The sequence below is a fragment of the Lonchura striata genome, chromosome 4A (assembly GCF_050655825.1).
Source record: "Lonchura striata isolate lonStrDom1 chromosome 4A, ASM5065582v1, whole genome shotgun sequence".
NCBI lineage: Eukaryota > Metazoa > Chordata > Aves > Passeriformes > Estrildidae > Lonchura > Lonchura striata.
Window position 1 is genome coordinate 4,614,701 of NC_140742.1, and position 19,668 is coordinate 4,634,368.

The 19,668-nt window shown below is 39.1% G+C and overlaps 1 protein-coding gene across 6 annotated transcripts in view; it reads left to right on the top strand.

Moving 5' to 3' along the window:
- RPS6KA6 (ribosomal protein S6 kinase A6) overlaps positions 1-19,668 on the top strand; it is a 37,028-nt gene that overhangs the window by 6,785 nt on the left and 10,575 nt on the right. For 5 of the 6 annotated variants that reach the window (XM_021543897.4, XM_021543898.3, XM_085570574.1 and 2 more), the window contains exons 2-14: positions 1,316-1,375; positions 4,979-5,095; positions 7,668-7,749; positions 8,465-8,545; positions 9,401-9,480; positions 12,377-12,483; positions 12,749-12,786; positions 13,807-13,949; positions 14,708-14,778; positions 16,041-16,129; positions 16,534-16,598; positions 18,397-18,499; positions 19,543-19,667. In XM_021543897.4, coding sequence (XP_021399572.2) covers positions 1,316-1,375; positions 4,979-5,095; positions 7,668-7,749; positions 8,465-8,545; positions 9,401-9,480; positions 12,377-12,483; positions 12,749-12,786; positions 13,807-13,949; positions 14,708-14,778; positions 16,041-16,129; positions 16,534-16,598; positions 18,397-18,499; positions 19,543-19,667 — 1,161 coding nt within the window. Of the gene's footprint in view, positions 1-1,315; positions 1,376-4,978; positions 5,096-7,667; positions 7,750-8,464; positions 8,546-9,400; positions 9,481-12,366; positions 12,489-12,748; positions 12,787-13,806; positions 13,950-14,707; positions 14,779-16,040; positions 16,130-16,533; positions 16,599-18,396; positions 18,500-19,542; position 19,668 lie in introns of all 6 variants that reach the window. The other variant, XM_085570575.1, reaches the window with a different exon arrangement.

Below are 19,668 nucleotides of genomic sequence, written 5' to 3' on the forward strand. Positions count from 1 at the left end.
AAACACATGAGAAATGAATGATGGGCATGGGTTAGAGGTACCATTGGTTAAACCGAGTTATGATAAATAGAAACTTGTGGAGTGAAAATAAATGAAGCTTTATGCTACTTCCTTGATCTGTTTTTCTGTTTTGTATTTTTAAATTTTTTTCCCCTCAGTGAGAATATAATCCAAAAATAAGTGCCAGTATCTTGCTACAAAAATTGGAGATTTAATTTTATCAAAAGCATTAATTTGTGAATTAACTCTTAAAAGCTCTACTCCAAACCAGGAGTCTGTAGCAGCAGTGGAAGTGGTTGAGGGTTTGCCTGGTGACACAGTCGTGGTACAAACCTGGCCCTGCAGCCCCACCAGTTCCTCCAGATTCCGGGTTTGGTTCTGAGCAGAGGAATCTGGGGGGCATTTCTTTGTAGTCCTGTGTTTTACCAACTCCCATGCTGACAGCAGCACTGTGTTCCAGGATCTTAGGCAGGGATTTTAGAAAAATTCAGAAGTACAAGGAAAAAAGTCATTACCCAGCCTAAGAGTTTAATTGGTTCAACTTGGTTTTCAGAAAGAAAAGTTTGAGTTTTCCTATGTCGTTTGTAGTTAGTATATTAGTGTGATACCTGTGCCATATAGAGATGCTGAACAATTAATGTATAAATAAATTAGCAATCATTACTAGAAAAATCCATAACAGCATTCACTCATTTTTGTCAGGTATTTCCAGTTTTTAATGACTGCTTTGCATGTCTGAACAGAGCATGTCCTTCATATTTCTGGGTTTTGGTTTGTTTTTTGGGTTTTTTTTAGTTTCAGCACTGAATTATTTGTGACTTAGTGCTTAAACTAAGTTTAATTTATTTTTTTTTTTACTGCAGCTGTGGGCTTGATATTTTCAAAAAGGCTTGGAATAACTTTTGCATCTTTTCTCTTTAAACTGCAAATTAATTTTCCTTAGAAGACTCTAGGTTTCTGAAAAGCATCTGGCAGCATAAGTTTCATGCATAACTGAGGAATTCTGCATTAGTGTCATCTTGTAGGAGTGGTATCTAGCTTTTAAAGGAGTTTTAAATTAATCCCAATTAAATAACACTGGCATAATAATAATAATGATGGCATTTACAAAGGGAGATGCTAAATGATACATAAGGGAGATGCTAAATATAACTACTGAGTAGTAGTGTTTGTTTGAAACTACAGCTTTAAATTAGATCAACCCCACCACCAGTTCTCACTTGTGTGCTCTGAAATGTAAATTGGTCGAATTTTGAACTCTTATTAATTTGAAATTGCTGGGTCTTAATGATGTTTTTTCTTTTTTTCCCTGCAGCTAAATGGCCTTAAAATGGCAGATGAGCCTATGGAAGAAGGTGAACCATATTCCTACCACGTAAGTGTTTGATTCCTCCTCACTTCAGCCACTCATTAGCATGACCTCCTGTTGCAGCAAAATCTATGCTTTCCCTGCTCTTTAATAACTTCTGAACCCATCATTTTATTTGAACAAAATCTGAGGAGACTCCAAGTCTCAAAGAAGGCTTTGGAAATTAGTACCTGGGTAGGGACTGTAAATATGTTGTTTGGAAACTCTGCTGCATGGGGCACAGCTTTGTGGAAAGATTCCCTGTGCTGGAGGGAGCATTTGCTGATTCCTCAACCTCAGAAATGCTCAGGCCAGCCTGGGACCTTTCATACAGAGTGCTGAATGCTGCTCTTGCTGCAATCATTTGTTCTGCCTTTGTAGATTTTAGTGTAGATGCTGTACCTTCAGCTCAAAGGTACTTAATTCTGCTTTTTTAGAGCAGAATTAATGTGTACACCAGTATGTTAATTTTGCTTTTATGTAGAAATATCCCAGGTAAGCCCCTCTTGAGCATGGATTTTGCCCAGTGCCTGTTTAGGAGATGCTGAGGATGAGTGTTCTGTGTGCTGGCTGAACCTTGGACTAAACTTCACTCTCTTCCTGTGTGTGGTGAAATGTCTGACTGCCCATGGGAACATTGGTCAGCATTTCACAACACACTCCTCCTTGTATTTTTGAGCAGGGTCATGAAGGTAGCTGTTGCCCAGAGAGTCCTTGGCAATGTCCAAGGCCAGGTTGGATGGGGTTTGGAGCAACCTGGAACAGTGGAAGGTGTCCCTGCCATGGCAGGGGTGGCACTGGATGGGCTTTAAGGTCTCTTCAACCCAAACCAGTCTGGGATTGTGGGATAAATCGATCTTGTCACCAGCTGTAACCACTGCTTTGTGTCATAATAACCACATTTATAAGGAAGGGATTTGGAGAATGAAGTCTTGGGTATAGATCCACGTGGTGCCTGGACATTTCCTGGTGTGGAGTGAGTAAATAAAGTGTCAGAGTGGTCTCACATGTAGCAAAGAAAGGAGCAGTGGATTGTCTGAGTTTTCTGCTGCTCTAGAGCAGGAGGTTGCTGAGCTCTTGGGTGCCTGGAGCCACATTCCAGGGAGCTGTGACAAAGCCAGGACTGATCCCAGTGTTTCCTTCAGCTCCTGGTGAACCTGCTGTGGGAGCAAGGAAAAGTTGAGTTCCCTCTTGTGCAAGGCCGCTGGGTAGGAGCTGGTGCCTCAGCTTGGAAAGAAATTTGCTGCTCAAGCAGCAGAACACAAAATGAGATAACCAAATCTGCAGTTCACGGAGGCCAAAGTAGAAATGAAAATGAAAGTGGCTTGGAGCAGCTCAGCTCTTTGTGCTCACTCCTTGGCGGTGATGAAGAGGTCTCTTACACCCCAGTCGTGCCAATTTTTAGTACCTTAATGATAGTTAAGAAAGTGAAATTATATAGACATCTTTTGTGAAGATAAAACACTTTATTTAAAAAACTCTTTTAATCCATCTCAAGTTAGTCTTTATTTGCATGGAAAACATTTCTCTCCTGAGTTCACATTTAGAAATCCTCTCAGTCTCCTCAGCAACCACCTGTGATGTCACAGGCTAATGGCTCGAGGTGGGTGATAAACACAGGAGAGGCTGAACTCTTAAAGAGCTTTTCTCATGCAAAGTTTCACGGTGTTGAGGAATACAAATTAGGATGGTGAAGAAAAAAGGCTTCTAAATAGAGTATTTACATATTTCATAGGAAGAAGCAGCCATTAAGTCTGTTGTACAACTGGGTGTGTAATTAGACAACTTGCTGCTTTCATCTGTCATCAGATGACTTCCAAATGCTACTGTTCTTACCTGCCTTAAATTAGGCATGTGTTTAAAAAGTAAAGGAAAATGAAAAGATAGGTGTATCTGTCCTCTGAGTGCATAAATGCAGTCACCAAGGGGGATGGATGAGGGGGAAGTTGGGATTTTACAGTGTGTCATCAGTGTGTGATGGGGCTTGTGACCAAAGAGGGAAATAAAGTAGCTTGATTGTGAATTATGGAATTAACTGTTTTCAGCAGTGTCTGGTGTTAATACCCACCTTTGTGTGGGAAGCAGGCAGAACAAACAGGCCTTTCCCAGAAGGAGGATGAAATAAGAGAGGGGAGGGGAAAGGACTGTGTGCCGTAACAGCTGGACTACAGTTTGGGAATATACCAAGATGTTTGTTTGAACTCTCTTTTCCCCTCTGGACAAGCAAAGCAATTAAGGCAGAAGTAATTAATGCAGTGTGATGATTGCTTCTTCTTCTTCTTTTTTTTTTTTTCTTTAATTACTGCAGCATGTACGAATTTAGATGAGCAGATTCTTACTCTGAATTTCTGTGTAAAACCAGAATTTCATCCAGGTACTTCTGTATGAACTGTGATAAAGCTGATTAATGCACAGTCTTGGGCAGTAAGTTCACCTGACTGTAGATGATGTTATTTCCAAAACTCAGCTGCTTCATCCAGTACTCAGATCCTTTCCTGGTGCTGTTTGCACTTCTCATTGAGGGCCTGTAACTCACAGGAAGTTGGTGGTGTGGTTTTCTGGTCTCTGCTAAGAGAAGCTTTCAAAATGAAGGCCTGAAGAGAGGGAGACAGCTGATAATCATTTGATACCCCAAAAGTGAACTCAAGCAAATCAGATGTGATTTTCACTTGTGATTTTGTTGTGTACAAGAACTTTATCGATCTTGCTAGGGCTGAGGGTGCTGCTCCTTTTCCACCTGCAAGCTGAGGTTGCTGTTGTGGACCTCAGTTTTTAATTTCAAGAGTGCTTATTTTGATACCTTGCTTGTTTTGGCTCTCAGAAACTTCTCTTACACCATAAAAGCTGCAATCCATCATGAGATTTGTGTCATCAGTAATGTTTGTCTTTTCACAACTGGGGCTGCTGTGCCCTGCTTTGCTAAAGATGAGAGGGACATGAGACAGTCAAGAGAACATTAAATCACTCACCCAGCTCAGAATTACCCTCAGCTGTCTGAAGGAGGTCCCCACACAGGATAATCTTCCCAGGAGCTCTGCACCCCAGAGCTGTTTCTTCTCTTGGATGCAAGAATTCTCAGAGTCCTTAAGATGACTCATCTCTTATTTATGGTCTTCAGATGCTGCCTGTTCCTTCAGCTACAAATGGATGACCAGAGTTATTATTTGCTGCTGTGAAAAGCAATAATTACCCCAAATGATGAAATTCAATTTGGCTTTCATTAAGACTTATTTCAGGAAGGGGGAAAGATGAGAAGAGTAATCACTGGGAAAACTAAAGCTGCTAAGCAGAGGTGAAGCACAGAAGTCTTGGTTTTAAAATCTGTGCATTTATTCCTTTCATGTTAAATAATCCAGCTTTTCTGTAGTTGAAATATTTATGGCAAAAAGAAATGAGCATTCTTTGAGAATTTTCCTTCAGTTTAGAAATTTAAGGTGTATCTGTTTAAGAAAAGATAGATGGGAAAATTCTTCATTTGAACAGTTTTCCTTTAAGCCTTACTAGAATTCCAAATATTTTACTAAAATAAAACTAAATAAAGAAAAATCCAGGTATTTACATGCACTTTTAGCAAGACTTAGTTACTGCAAGCCTGCTCACTGTTGCATTTTATTTGCTTTGAAATCACAGGATGAAGGAAGTGTGAAAGAAATTCCTATTACACACCATGTGAAAGAAGGATGTGAGAAAGCAGATCCAGCACAGTTTGAACTACTTAAGGTTCTTGGACAGGGATCATTTGGAAAGGTAAGGTGATAAACTTGTTCCATAGACCTGTCCAGACATTCCAGGGAAATAGTGGCCAGCAGAATTGCTGGGAATATAATTTGAAACTATATTGAGTAATGGAATCCTTTCCCAGCCTTGCTCCAGTGCCATGGACAGAACCTTCTGAAGGAAATGCTGGTTTGTCTTTTGGTAATGGGACTTGATGTACTGGGAATGTTTGGCTTTTTTCAAGACACAAAATATGTATTTATGTAGCTGCAGAAGAGTTGATTGTTGCAGTTTTGGTCTTAACCTGAAATACATTTCTCAGCTTATTTACTTTTTCTAGTTTGCTGTATTTATCAAGTGATCTCCAGCTAAAAGACACTAATTATTCAAATGGCACAGAGAAGAAATATGGCAGGGTTTTTGTTACAATATTTTCCTTTTGTAATGTGCCACTGGGTGTCACTTTGCAGAAATGAAGTTGAAAATCTGATCTCTGTCACTGTGTTGAAACACAGTAGTTGAAATATTAATCCTAGTGTATAGGAAGGTAATTAATTTTTTAAAACCAGAGTCAGACTACATCTTTTGCAACATCTAAAATAGTCAGTCAGCTTTACATTTGTTCCCATTTTCCTGTTCTGCTGATTCTGTGTGTGTCTTTAGGCAGGAACAAACCTCTGCATAGAGAACAGTGAGAGAGGAAGAAATGGACATTAGGGAGGCATTCTGTGCCTAAGTGATAGAGAGCAGACTTCAAATATTTCTTAATATTTTGAGGTTTCAGAAACATTTCTCTACCTGCTAATGCTGGTTGCCAATTCCCTCACACACTTCTCACTGTAGGAGCCTGAAAGGGCTCCATGCTTTTCTTACTCCTGATTGGAGATGTCTGAAGCCACATCAGGTTCAACACAGCTGCCACAGCCAGCCCTGCCTCAGATTTGGCTTCCCAGAGCTCAGGGCTCTGCCAGCCTCAGGAGTGCTCCTGCTTGGAATCCCAGCAGCTGGGCCAGCCATGCTCTGGAGCTTTGGGATGCTGCCTGTGCCTTTTCAGGGCTTGCACACCTGAGCTCAGAGCTCTCCTCTGTTCTTTCCAGTGAAAAGAGAAAAAACAGGAGGCTCAGTGGCTGTTGCCTTCATGGTGTTTTCCCTTCCCAGTTTCTACTCCCAGGGCTTTTCCTTTGGGTTTGGCATGCACAAGGGAGGTTTTCTGGAGCCTGGTTTTGACATTAGTGCAGGATTTTACACTTCCACAGAAATAAAGGGTTAAACCTCCTGAGTTACTGAATTTCTCTCTTCATTCTCTCAGGAATGATGTGCCTTCTAAAGCAGATGTGGAGTTCTGGAGGGTTTGTCTGCAAATTAAATAAATAGGTGGTGCTTCAGTAATTTTCAGCTATTGTGGGTCTTATTAGCTAAAATTTGTAACTTGCACATGAATTCCTTGTGTCCTCACAAGTTGTTGGTTGTTAAGACTAAAATATTTCTATGTGCTTTTTAATATTTTATAATTGTCATTGTATTTAGCTACAGCTGTTTTCTTAGTTGCTGGTGTTGAAATTACTTGCTTTACTATTTTCTATCACCTTGGCCTATAGGAGAGCACTGTTGTAGGTCAGTTATTGGACAAAAGTTATTAAAAAAAAAAGCCAGACAACCTTGAAACATATTTTTCTTCTAACCAGAGCTTAAAATAAAAACAACCCCTCTCCCAACCTTGTACAACTTAGTCATGACAGTGCCTGAATTTCTGATTTTAGAATGGAAAACTTGACGAGATCATTGAAAAATATATATAATTTTGAGATGCAAATAAATTAATTGTAAATTAAAGTCTGGATAAGCTGAGATCAGAGAGGCAATTGTGGGGAGCTCTTGACTTTCTCTTCTGACTTATGTTGGTTTTTTTTTTTACAGCAAAACTTAATTCATAACTAATAATTGCTATTATAAGAACAACAATTTAGAAGTAGGAGCACATGTCAAACCATTTTGTAAATTGGAAGATCTGGTGGTTAAAAATTAGTGTAGCTCCATGTCTTTGTAGTGCAATACTTTATCTAATATGCTTTACTCAGTGTCAAGTTGTATCCCATCTATCTTTAAAACTCTTCTGGAGAGAAAAAAAGGCTGAAAAACCTGTTGGAGTTGCTATTCCAGAGGGAAAGGGTGCTTTGATCTTAAATGGTGAGGTTTTCTTGCTTTCATCTCACCACTTGTACAGAATTCGTTAATAAAAATGAATGTTTCATATTTGAGACTTGGGTCTTAAACCTCAAAAACCTCTTGGGAGGTGGCAGACCAAGCAGAATTGTCATTCTCCAAGAAAGTGATAGAAAGAAACCTTTCTGTAAGAACTTCTTTGATAAATCAGGAAAGAATCCAAAGTTTATGGGCAGTGTCATGCTTCAGAAGAGAGCTTGGTGCTTTGCAGCTCTGATCTGATCAAGGAATGCAGTTTTGCTCTTCCTCTAAGGGTGTGTGCTTGATCCAGAGCACTGGAAGCTGCCTGACATTAATGGGAGGTTTGCAAATGCTTTGTGAGAGTTTGGGTTTCATTACCAAGCTCGCAGTGATTTAAAAATGGGCTTTGTATTGCCAGGTCTTCCTCGTGAGGAAGATAATTGGGCCTGATGCTGGGCAGCTTTATGCAATGAAAGTGTTGAAAAAAGCTTCTTTAAAAGGTAGGTTTGTCTTTCAACTGAGACTTTGGACCATGGGGTTTAGTGCACCTGTATTTAAAAGCTTTTTTTTAATCTTAAATATTTGTCAGTGAGTTCATAACTCCTCTCTGACATGAGGGTTTTTTTTAGAGTGACTTGTAAGTTCATGTTTAAGTATTATTTTAAATCTGGCCAGGTAGCTTTAATTATGTGGTTAGAAATGCTCTTTCAAAGTTTAAAATTGGATTACTTAATTCTGTTTAGACTTTTCATTATATGAAAACAAGTTAATTTCATAAACAGTTTTCCTTTTGTCTTTTGTTAAGTCAGAACTTTGCTGTGGTTAACATTAAGTCAGTCTCTTGTTCCAGGAGCCAGAACAATTTAATTCAGTGTTTTGGCTTTCAGGAGACACTTGAATGGATGCGAGTCCACTGTGAAAAAGTAATCTTAAATATATTTCCTATTCAGGACAGAGAGTTAATTCAAAAATTGAAGTTGGGAACATAGATAGGAGCTTTCTTCTTGAAAGCAATATGGATTATCACGAAATGTCGGGATGTACTGGAAATACAACAAACCAGAGTCTCGGTCTCTAAAAGGAGTTTTATGAGACTTGAACATTAAGAACAAATCAGGTGATGAGGGAAGAGATTCTTTTAGCCAGCAGAGCCTTTCTATGTTGTACTCAATGCATTTGGTCCCACTGTTGTTGTTTTTTCCTGTCTGCCCTCAGTTCGGGACAGAGTCCGGACCAAGATGGAGCGTGACATCCTGGTGGAAGTGAATCACCCGTTCATCGTCAAACTGCACTATGGTTGGTACACATCCCTCTGCTTTGCCTGCCCTTCCTTGCACTTGGCTTTCTCAGGGTTTCTCCTGAGAGAAGCAGAGAAAAGTGAATCAAAACAATTCTTATCTCATTGGCTGCTCCTGTTTGTGCCCATGTGGAATGTGGTCTGGAGCTTGTTTACCCAAGATGATTGCTTGATTGGATTCTGGTGATGGTTGTTTGGATTCATGGACCAGTTGGATCCATGTGTGTCTCAGGACTCCCCTGAGAGAGTCATGAGTTTTTCTAGTTAGTTATAATTCTTGTTAGTGTAATATAGTATAATAAAGTAATTAATTAGCCTTCTGAAATCATTGGAGTTCTGCACTTCACTCCCTTGTCAGGGATCCCAGCACCAACATTCCTTCCCTTGGCTTGAAGGCACAGCTGCTCTTGTTCTCTCTTACTTTTGGAGGTTCCACATTAGGTTCTAGCAACTTGGGGAAAAAAAAATAGGAATGTAAATACATAGCTGTATAAAAGTTTTAGGTTAAGCCCTCTTGTAAGAGTTTCAGATTATTTACATTCAAGTTCTGCTGAGATTTTGTACTTTTAATTGATTTAAACCAAACCACAGTAATTGATGTCCTTGCTGCTTCTGTTTGACAAAGGAGAAATAAAAGAACATTATTTTAATCATCTCTCATGACTAAGATTTTCTTCTCTGAAGAAGCAAGGAATCATTCAGTAAATTACCTCATGTGCTGCTGAATTATTTCACTTCCACAACAAAAGTATTGCCTGTTACTGAAATTTCCTAGTTGTAAAAGCATTCAGATCTGTTTTGTAGCTTTGTTGTACAACTATTAATGTTTTTTTACTTTTTAAATTTTTTTAAAGCCTTTCAGACTGAAGGGAAGCTCTATTTAATACTGGATTTTCTCAGGGGAGGAGATGTATTCACACGATTATCCAAAGAGGTAAGTACCTAAAATTTTATCTCCACTCACTCTTAGACAGGGGCTGGGTTTTGTTGGTACAGGATTGGCTTCTAAACCTGTTTTCCCCCATATTTCTTGTCATAGTGAAGTTTTTAATAACTTTTAGGCTTGCCTTACATATTCTAGATTCTGTCCTATCCTTAAGAAACCCGAGTGTGTATTGATGAGTAGCCCAAGTTTTAATTTGGCATCTGCAAAGTACAGTTCTTTTGTCTAAAAATGTTTTGTTGCTTGGAAACACAACTGAAGTAAATGAATATTTAGCACTGAAGGAAGGGGATGTGTAGTTCTCATGCTCTTAGTCAGCCTAGGTGCTCCTGGAATCCTGCAGCCCTGAGAGCTTGCTGCTGCACTGTAAACTTGCCTGGTGCTGCAATCCCAGTGCTCATCCTGAATCCCACAAAGTGGGGACACAAGAGTGCTTTTGAGCCCACTCCCCTCCATCCAACCCTGGCACACAACTGGACCTTGAGTTTTTCATTTCTGTTTTTGTTTCCTGGAGGGAGAGCTCCAGAGGAGGGAATGGGATACAGCTACAGGCTGTTATTTTTTTTAAAATGTTTGCCATCAAATATTTATTATGTGACCTTAAGTGTTATGAACACATTTAGAAGACTCTTGTTTTCTTTTGGCAAACCTTTTATAAAGATCTAAATTTTTAATGGCAGTTTCTCAACAGCTTCACAGCAAGTGAGGTTTTCAGTGTTTTCACCACTGTAAATCCATTTATATTGCCAAAGCACAGGAAAAGCCACTTTCTTAAATGAGCAAACTGTGTTATCTGATGTTTTTCATGGCATGGAGGAGGTTGTTTATTCTCAGTATGTAAGGCCAGGAGAGAGGTTTTTCCCCCTTACACTTCTCATAAAAATAAAGGTTTTACTTTAGTAACAGGCAAAAGAGAAATAATCTAAAGGCATTTTTGTTAAAAACTGAGATTGGTTACACAGTGATTAAGAATTGAGCTCAAAATTAATTAATCTGGAAGCTAAAATGGCTGTTAAAAACTTAAAGTGACTGACTTGTCCTGGGTTATTGGAGCAGGAGGTAGGAAGAGGTCAGGCTGTGCTTTGATATGGAACGTCCAATTCCAGAGGGAATTCTGGCAGAGCAGGAAGAGCTGTTCTCTTGCACTAACCCAGCTGGGATTGTCCCCTGTGGAGCATTCTTCAATAAGGGATGCAAGGCTATCCATAAGAACTCCTGCTGGGGGTTGAAAGGGGAATGTGTTCCCTGTGGGAATCAAGGAGTTGTAATTCTCAAATTTTCTTACTGCTGAGACTCCACCTGTTTTTTGGAACACTTTAGTTACCTTTCATACTGTTTTTTGTGTATATAGATACGAAAAAACTCAGGTTTTTATTTTCTGGTGGGAATGGGAAGTAGTTTCAAGAGTCCATGGTAAAACACAGCCTATGGATTATACACATGAGGATAAATTCCCTGTGGCATTCCATACTTTGCACACAAGGATTATTTTAAATTAATTTGGTTTAGTATGAAGTTGTTGAAGTTATTTTGTTGGTTTTTAAATTCTAATGTGGGTATGAGAGTTTCAGCAGTGGCAGTGAGATGAGTGTGTAATGAAGTTTTTATTGGTAATATCTAATGGAGCTGACTTGCATCATGTTTGACTTGACCCAGAGAACAGCTTTACATGTCATTATGGGGAGATGGTAGATTAGCATTTAGCCCCATTATATTGAGATTTGCATTTTGGCTGCTCCAAGGAGTAATGAAATCCAAGGAATAATGAAATCCAAGCAGTAATGAAATCCAAGGTTTCCCTTTGTTCTTTTGAAAGAGATGAAACCCAGCATGAACATTGATCTTTAGAGGTGTGAAGGTGACCCTGTGTGGAGTGTAACAGCTTCCGTGTTCACCTGAGGTCAGCACCTCTCATTATGGAAATGAGGAATGTTCTGAGCCTGGAGAACAGATCACACCTGAGCAATTCAGAGTAGGGGCAGGAATCAGGGAGCCCAGGTACTCCCATTGCAGCTGAGAGGCTGCACTGCACTTTCTTCTGGAGCTGAGATGCACTTCTGTCCTGCACACTCCTCAGGTGGCTTGAATTTAATATACAAAAACTTTGCCTGCTTTGACTCTTGTCACGTTCTACAAATTACTGGAGAGCTTGGAATCTTTAACTGGATTGAATTTGGGCTTTAAGGGAACTATTCCCTTATTTGCTGAATCCAGCAGGATTCCAAGCTCTCCAGTAATTTGTAGAACGTGACAAGAGTCAAAGCAGGCAAAGTTTTTGTATATTAAATTCAAGCCACCTGAGGAGTGTGCAGGACAGAAGTGCATCTCAGCTCTAGAAGTACCATCAATATTTCAGTATCTCACCAGGGTTCTTTAATAGTTTTTTCCTAAGAGCAGAGCAGGTTCTTCAACTCCCAGGCTGTCATTGTTATTGCCACCAGTGATTTACTCTCCATGTTGTATTCCTAAATGATTTTTGCTTTTTTTTTTCCCCTAAATCTTGTTAATGTGAATTCACGTTCACCCAATACAGCAGCCATGTATTAAATTTTACGATGCAGTGGAAAACTGTCTGGGTTTGTGGCAGGAGGAGTGCTGGGTGGCAATTACACCAAATATAACAATTAATTTATTATCTAAAAGTTAATTAATGCTCTGCAGTAATGCTGATGGCTTTATTTAAGTATTGCAGGTAGTTCTTTGTGTATTTTATAATTAACAGATATTAGTAAATCATTTCTCTTGGCTGAACTCATGAATTATGAGTTCACAAGGGACTTTCAAAACTAAGTTTGAAATCTAGGCAGACAGGACTATATATTTTTTAGATTGCAGTTTTAAAAACTGAAGACAAGATCAGAAGGTAAATCTATACAGTTCTTATTAGGTTATGTTTACAGAGGAAGATGTGAAATTCTACCTCGCAGAACTGGCCCTTGCTTTGGATCACCTTCACAGCTTGGGAATTGTGTACAGGGACCTGAAGCCAGAAAAGTAAAGTAAAATGTATTTTACCACTATTATGTGTATTTTGCTTGTTGCTTTGCTTTTATACACTGTAAGAAATTAAAACTGTTTCTGTTAAGACTTTGTAAACAACTACAAAATGTTAAACACGTATCTGTGATTTAAATGAAATAATATTAGCTCATTTTAAAAATAACAGAATTTGATGTCATAATTTTTAACTTATATTTTAAGTGTTTTATGTAAACATTGATCTTTATGTGGTTTGGTGAATGTGAATTTTAATTTTCAGCATTTTGCTTGATGAAGCAGGACATATCAAGTTAACAGGTAGGCACCACTCATTAATATAGCTCTTGTGTAAATAAGTTTGAGTTTCTGTATTATCAATTTTAAGTGCATATAAGATTGCAGAAAATAGTTCTGTGAGGAACAATCCCAATACATATATTCTAGAAAATGATGTATATAAAAGACTGTTTAGAAAACAAATTACTGTAAATTTCTGAAAGCTGTAAATTACATTGAAGGTGATGATTTTGTACTAAAGATTTCATCATATATTTTAATCTAAGATACTGCTCTTAGATTCTAAGAGAAAATGTTTTTTAAACCCTCAAAGACTTGATAGAATAATGGTGATGGAAATCAGGTTTATGAAATGCATGCCTTTTAAAATTTTGCTATATTTAAACACAATTCAATCCCAAATTTGTCACTTCCTTCTGAAAGTGGAAATAATGGATAGGAACATTGATTAGCAATCATTTTCTCCTGTGAAAAAAAGGGTGTTGGAGAGCTGAGCCAGTGTCAAGGACTTGAGTATTCACAATAGGGAAAAAAGTGTTCTGGGAATTAAATATTCTGGGAATGCAGGGCTGTTCTGTACTGAACTTGAGGCAGGTTACAGAACCATGTTGCCTTATGTAACAACAATATTTTTAGTGTGATTTTATTTATTCATCATTCAGTAAGACCAGACCATGCAGGCTGCATTCCCTTTGATTTTTACTTTTATCCAATTTTTTTGTGTGAATAAAGCAGGCAGTAAACAGAGAAAATGAGAACTTCTGAGCATTTTAGAGCTCCGAAGGTGTAGGATTTCAAATGTCGAGTTAATTCAGTAATAATTTTGATGGCTAATCATGAATTTAATGACTTTTTAGAATGGTTTTGGAGGTGTGTAGTAAACTAAATGTGCTCTCTCCAGATACCTGCAGTCTCTTTTTTCATGGAGAGCTGTGCTAATCATATTTCTTGACGCTTGCATTTTGAATTACCGTATATTGATTTATTTGTGTTCCCTTGGCATTCTTCACTGGCTGTATTCTTGTGGTGCTGTTGTTGTAGACTTTGGACTCAGCAAGGAATCAGTAGACCAAGAGAAGAAGGCCTATTCTTTCTGTGGTACTGTAGAGTACATGGCTCCTGAAGTGGTAAACAGGCGAGGGCACAACCAGAGTGCTGACTGGTGGTCCTTTGGGGTCCTCATGGTACTGTATTTGCCTCTTGCTTCCCTTGCTAAGCTCACACAAATGCACTTTTAGAATAAGCTTGCCCACTTCTGATTAGGGATGCTTGGGTAAGGGGGACAATTCAATCACTGAATTGCTTCTGGGTGGAATAAAATTGATTTTTCATTTTAAAGAAATGTTTATCAGGCACCTGAAAATCCTGTGTCGTCCATTAGTAGTTAAAGCCGGTTGTAGTCAGTGTGAGACTTCACTTTGTACATTTATTTTGCATGTTACTTCATAGATAAATTTAAAAACAGACTTGAAGGCTTGGTTTGAAGGAGTATTAATGGCATTTCTGTGGTAGTGAGCTTGTGGAAGGAATGCTGGAGTGGAGTAGTGAGATAAGTTAATAACTGGTGCCACTTCTACCCTTCCTGGGATGTGTTAGATCATCAGGCTGACATGGAGGATGGACTTGAAAAGTAAACTACTGTTCTGGAATTTACCATTCAGATTTTGGACTATGGCAAGATCTAAAACCTGGTTTTGGAGGAGATTTTAATACTTTTAAGTAGCTTCTTGATGTATAATTTTCCTCCATCATCACCATGCTACACTGTTCTCATCATGTAAACTGCAAGTGAGAGCAGAATTTTAGATTTGGGAACATTTCCATAATATTTTCAAAGTTCAACCAGTGTGTTGTAGAGGTAGGAAAGAGTGCAGTGCTTAACACTTTGTTTCAGCAGTTGGGGGAAGAAGTGTTGATTGAGATTAACATTTGTTCTTTCCAGTTTGAAATGCTTACTGGTACCCTGCCATTTCAAGGTAAAGATCGAAATGAGACTATGAATATGATACTGAAGTAAGTATATCTGCTTCCTTTTTCAGAAGTCCAAAAATGTCATTTAAAACATGTTTTAACAGCTTGTTGTAGCTCCTTGTGCAGCCTGGTCTTGTGGAAGATGTCCCCATGGCAGGGGGTGGAAGAATATGAGCTTTAAGGTCCCCTCCAACCCAAATAATTCTATGGTTCTAAGAGCACTGAGCTGCAATAAGAGCAAAAAGCAAAGCCCCTTGATAAGCTTTAGATCTCACTCTGAAGTACCATTAAGTATCCCCAGCAATTAAAATCTAAAAGATGAATCTGTGCTTTGATTGTAGGCGTATAATAAAGATAAGAACAGTGCAGTGACTTGAGAACAGCTTGATTTACACTCCTGTTGCTGTTACACTCCCTTGCTGTTGTTACAGCACACCTTGTTTTGTAAGCAGCAGGTGATCAGGTGTTGCTTTGTGTACAGATGTGTGGAGAGCCCTTACGTGCCCAAATTCTCATCTTAAATTGCCCCAGTTACAACAGAAGCTGTAGGACTGGACAAACTGGGTGAGCTGGTGCTCAGTGAGTGGAGCTGTTGGGCAAATATGTTCTCATCTGTCTGTGCTCAGCTAGCAGAGTTTCCTCCTGGCACAGGCAGAGCCTTGGGCCCTCTGAGGGGTGACGGGGAAGGGGAGGAGAGAGAAACTCTGTTCTTCCCCCAGCAGGGCACTTGGAAATTGCCCTGAGTGGGAGTTCATGGTGGTGCTGCCTGTGAAAGGACGAGTTAGACCATGAGCTGCCTCCCTTGCAGCTCCCAGTGATGCTGCACAAAAATCTCCTGCCTTGGCATTAGGGTTTTTATTAAATACAATAAATGCTAACGTCAGTGAGCTTTAATATGATGCTCAATAAGCCCTGGAGGAATAGTAGTAATCACTTCAAGGGCAGGTAATTGGGGATTTGGTGGGTCTCTTCTGTTACTGGTACTTATTTGGGTAAAACCTCCTGGTGATATGAAAATACCTTTGAAAATACTTAGTATTCCTAAGATAATTATTTTACTCTGTTTCAGCAGAAAGCTTGCTTGGGTGGGGTTTGGTGGTTTTGATCTGATGTATTTGTTCTTTGTTGGATTTTATTTTAAACCAGTCCTATAACAGGAAACTTGGAAAGTTGATGAGTTAAGTATGTGCTCTCTACAAGGCTTTGGAATAGGTCCTTGATACATCAAACTGTGCAGTGAAATCTATGTAGACAATTTTTACTTAGATAGGTTTCTTCCTCTGACTTGTTCTGTTTTCTTTTAGAGCAAAGCTGGGAATGCCCCAGTTCCTCAGCCCTGAAGCACAAAGTCTCCTGAGGATGTTGTTTAAAAGGAACCCATCAAATAGATTAGGTTGGTTCATGTATTTGGATCTTTAAATCATCAACTCGGCCTTTTTATTAAAAAAAAAAGTAGTTTTAGAGACTCTGAAGCTCTGGGTGATCAGTAAGATTTGGGTACCATTTCCTGTTTGGATCATGACTTACAGGGTTTGGCCTGGTTGAAATGTGGGATCAGTGACTTCGGAGTGAGCCAAAGCTCTGACAGTGTCACAGCAAAGAATATTGACACTGTATTTATGGCTTCTTGTGCTCTCTTTGCCTCCGTGGGTATTTGACATCCTTGGAATATTTCTGTATTCACAGTTCCCTCAAATAACCATGTCTGTGCAAACTTTTTAGAAATTAACTAATTTTTAGTGCAATCTTCAAAGATTTTGCCACAAGTTTGTTAAATACAGTCTTTCTCTTGTGCAGGAGCTGGTTCAGATGGTGTTGAAGAAATCAAGAGACATCCTTTTTTTTCTACTGTTGACTGGAATGTGAGTACAAGAGGATCTGAAAGATGAAGCTGTTGCTAATTTTTCTGTGTGTTGTAGCATTTGTAGAAGTATTTACATCTGAATAGGGCATAGCAAACACTGCATTACTGCTGACTGGCACACCCTGGCTTCTCCTCTAATTCCTTGGCATCTGGAGCTGCAATATTTACTGCAGATAGAGAGTATTAATTACAAAATGTGCATTTACTTTTTAAATAATTAAGAGTTGCAGCATTCTCAAGCTGAAATGATCCATTAGAGCATTTGTAGTTGGGAGAGGCTGCTGGTGTTCCCAGGAATCCTGCAGGAAGTGTCCGTCCAGTGCTCCCTTGGCTGTAACTGTCCTGGACTTCCTTCTGCATTACTCCCATCCCAGTCACAGCTCAGGAATGAACTCAAGTGCTCCAAGATGGTCCAAAGTCTACAAGTTCACAACTCCTGGCTTCAATTTCTCAGCAGCACCTTATGATTCTGCTCTGTGGTTCAATCATGCTCTGAGCTGTGTTTGCCAGAAGTGTTCTCAAAGCCAAGGTGCTGTGTGTGAAATAAATCCCTGTGGCAGGCACATTCTTCTCTCTCTCAGGACTTTTTCATAGAGAAGCACAGAGAGAAGAAAGAGAAAAGAATTTCTCTTTATGCTCCTTGTTTTTCCCATGTGGAATGTGGTTGGAGAATTGTTTAGCTGGGGTAATTGCTTGGTTGGATTCTGGTGAGGATTGTTTGAGCCTGATGGCCAATCCAACCCACTGTGGCGAAAGGGTCACGAGTTGGGGGTTAGATTTGGTAGTTAGAGAAAGTAGTATGTAGTTTTACTATCTCCTTTAAATAGTATATTAATGTATTATAATATAATAAAGAAATCATTCAGCCTTCTGAATTGGAGTCAGACATCAGCATTTCTTCCCACTGGGTTCACCTGCATTTACAACAAATTCCCCTCTGCTGTGAGGCTGCACTGACAGAGCTGCAGCCACACAGGGCAGTGCTGTGCTCCCCTGTTTCTTTGAAACCCCTCATCATTATCCATCTGTTTATCTCCTGTATTTATTTCTGAAAAGTGATTTTCTAGCTGTGTTCATGCAGCAGCTACCTCAGAGTCTGTTCAGCAGCAAGTTTTTAGCAACAGTAAAACATCACTGCTTTATGTGAATACACTTCAGCATTTGTTATCTTGTTTGGCTTGATTATTTACTTTTTTCCTTTTGAAGGGACTGATGTTGAAATAAATACCAACAGGGAAGCTTGAAAGCTCAGCAGTTCTACCTCCTTTTTTCTTTTTTTTTCAATTTGACAATAATTTGTGTTCATTTCACTCTGATGGTGTTGATGACACTTGTGTATTTTACCTCTTGATTTCTTTGGGATGAATTTATGTCCCTTTCTTCGGTTTTGATTGGTTGTTTTGGTTTTTTTTTTTAACTAAAATATACTGTATGCTTTTGTGCAGGAAGGTTAAATTAAAAAAAACTGCAAAAACTAGATCTGAAAGAAGGGGAGAAATAGCAAGGAAATGCTCTTAGAACTTCCTAAATTTTGCATGGGGATTCAACATCTCTTGACATGAAGTTTTCTGTTCCTTAGCTGTAAATGGGATTTATTGTAGATTTGAGATCTTTCCCTGATTTAGTTGGATGGATTAGGAAAAACCTGGACTAGAGCTTTGAGAATGGGCAGTTCCTTGCCAAGAGGGACGTGCCTGACATAGGTTGAGGGTCTTTGTCCTTTACCATTTATCTTGGCAAAATAACAGCACCTGTGGAAGCTTCAGTGACTCTTAATCTTTGTCCTTCTCTTTCAGAAACTGTTCAGAAGAGAAATTCAGCCTCCATTCAAACCTGCCTCTGGAAAGCCAGAAGATACTTTCTGTTTTGATCCAGAATTCACAGCAAAAACACCAAAAGGTAACTGGACATGGCTGTAAATTGGTGAGGTCTGTGGGACAGGAGGTTATTAATGCTAAAACAACAAGCAGAAAAGCAAGGGACAAAGTTAAAAGGGAAGGATGCACCAGGGTTCCAGGGCTTTGGAGGAGGGTGTTCCCCTCAGCAGGTTTCTGTTCTCTGAATATTTTACTAATCTTTGACTCAGGAAGAAAAAAAAATAAATGAAATATTAAAAGCTGGACCGTGGTTTCTAGTTATGATTCAAGTCAGGCATGCAGTGTTTGAGAGGAACTATTTAATATTAAAATAAACTCAGTTTTATTGCAGCAGTGATTCTTTTTAGGATTAGTATTTTATTGAGAATGCCTTGCTTTAAGAAACATTAACTGTTGTCATTATTGTTTCTTGGTCTGCTTCAAGTTTCACTTCAGGTTTTCTTTTGTGAATTTTCTTTCCTGCTGCATCCAGCTTTTTAAACCCTCTTCTTATGATTGTTTGGAGAAGGTCTGTGTTCTTAAGAGGACAAAATTACTGAGCTGTGCTCACTGTGAGATTTCAGACAGTGAATTCAGGGGTGCACAGAATGTAACCTGAGGAAAACTTAATTCCTACAATTCAGGGATATTTTTTCAGTGAAGATTTACTAATTGGATATTCTTGTGTTGCCTCACTTGTACCTTGCCAGCAGCTCATTCACCACTGAAGCAGCACATTCTGTTGTTGCTCTTCTGTGTTACAAAGCTGTTGAGCACAAGGCAATGATCTTTATTTCTTTTCCATACATAGTTTTGTTTCAGTAAACTTCTTCCTTAAAACATGTGTTCATACATTAATTCCTGCAGTGTTTTGCAGTGTCAGATGAAACCCTGGAATACTTGTTTGTGTTACTGGAGTAAGAGAGCACAGATAACAAAGTAGAAGTTTTATTTAATATTTAACATTGGTGTTCCTCTTGCTTGCTTCCCTTCCCTCAAGATGGTTTATGTAACATGCCTCTCCTGAATGCTCTGAAATGCCCTTGCTGGGCTGTAGCCACACTAATCCTGTGTCTGTGCCCCCAGATTCTCCAGGGGTCCCACCTAGTGCAAACGCCCACCAGCTCTTCAAGGGATTTAGTTTTGTTGCAACTACTACTGTAGAAGACCATAAAATATCACCTCTCACCAATATCCTGCCCATAGTCCAGG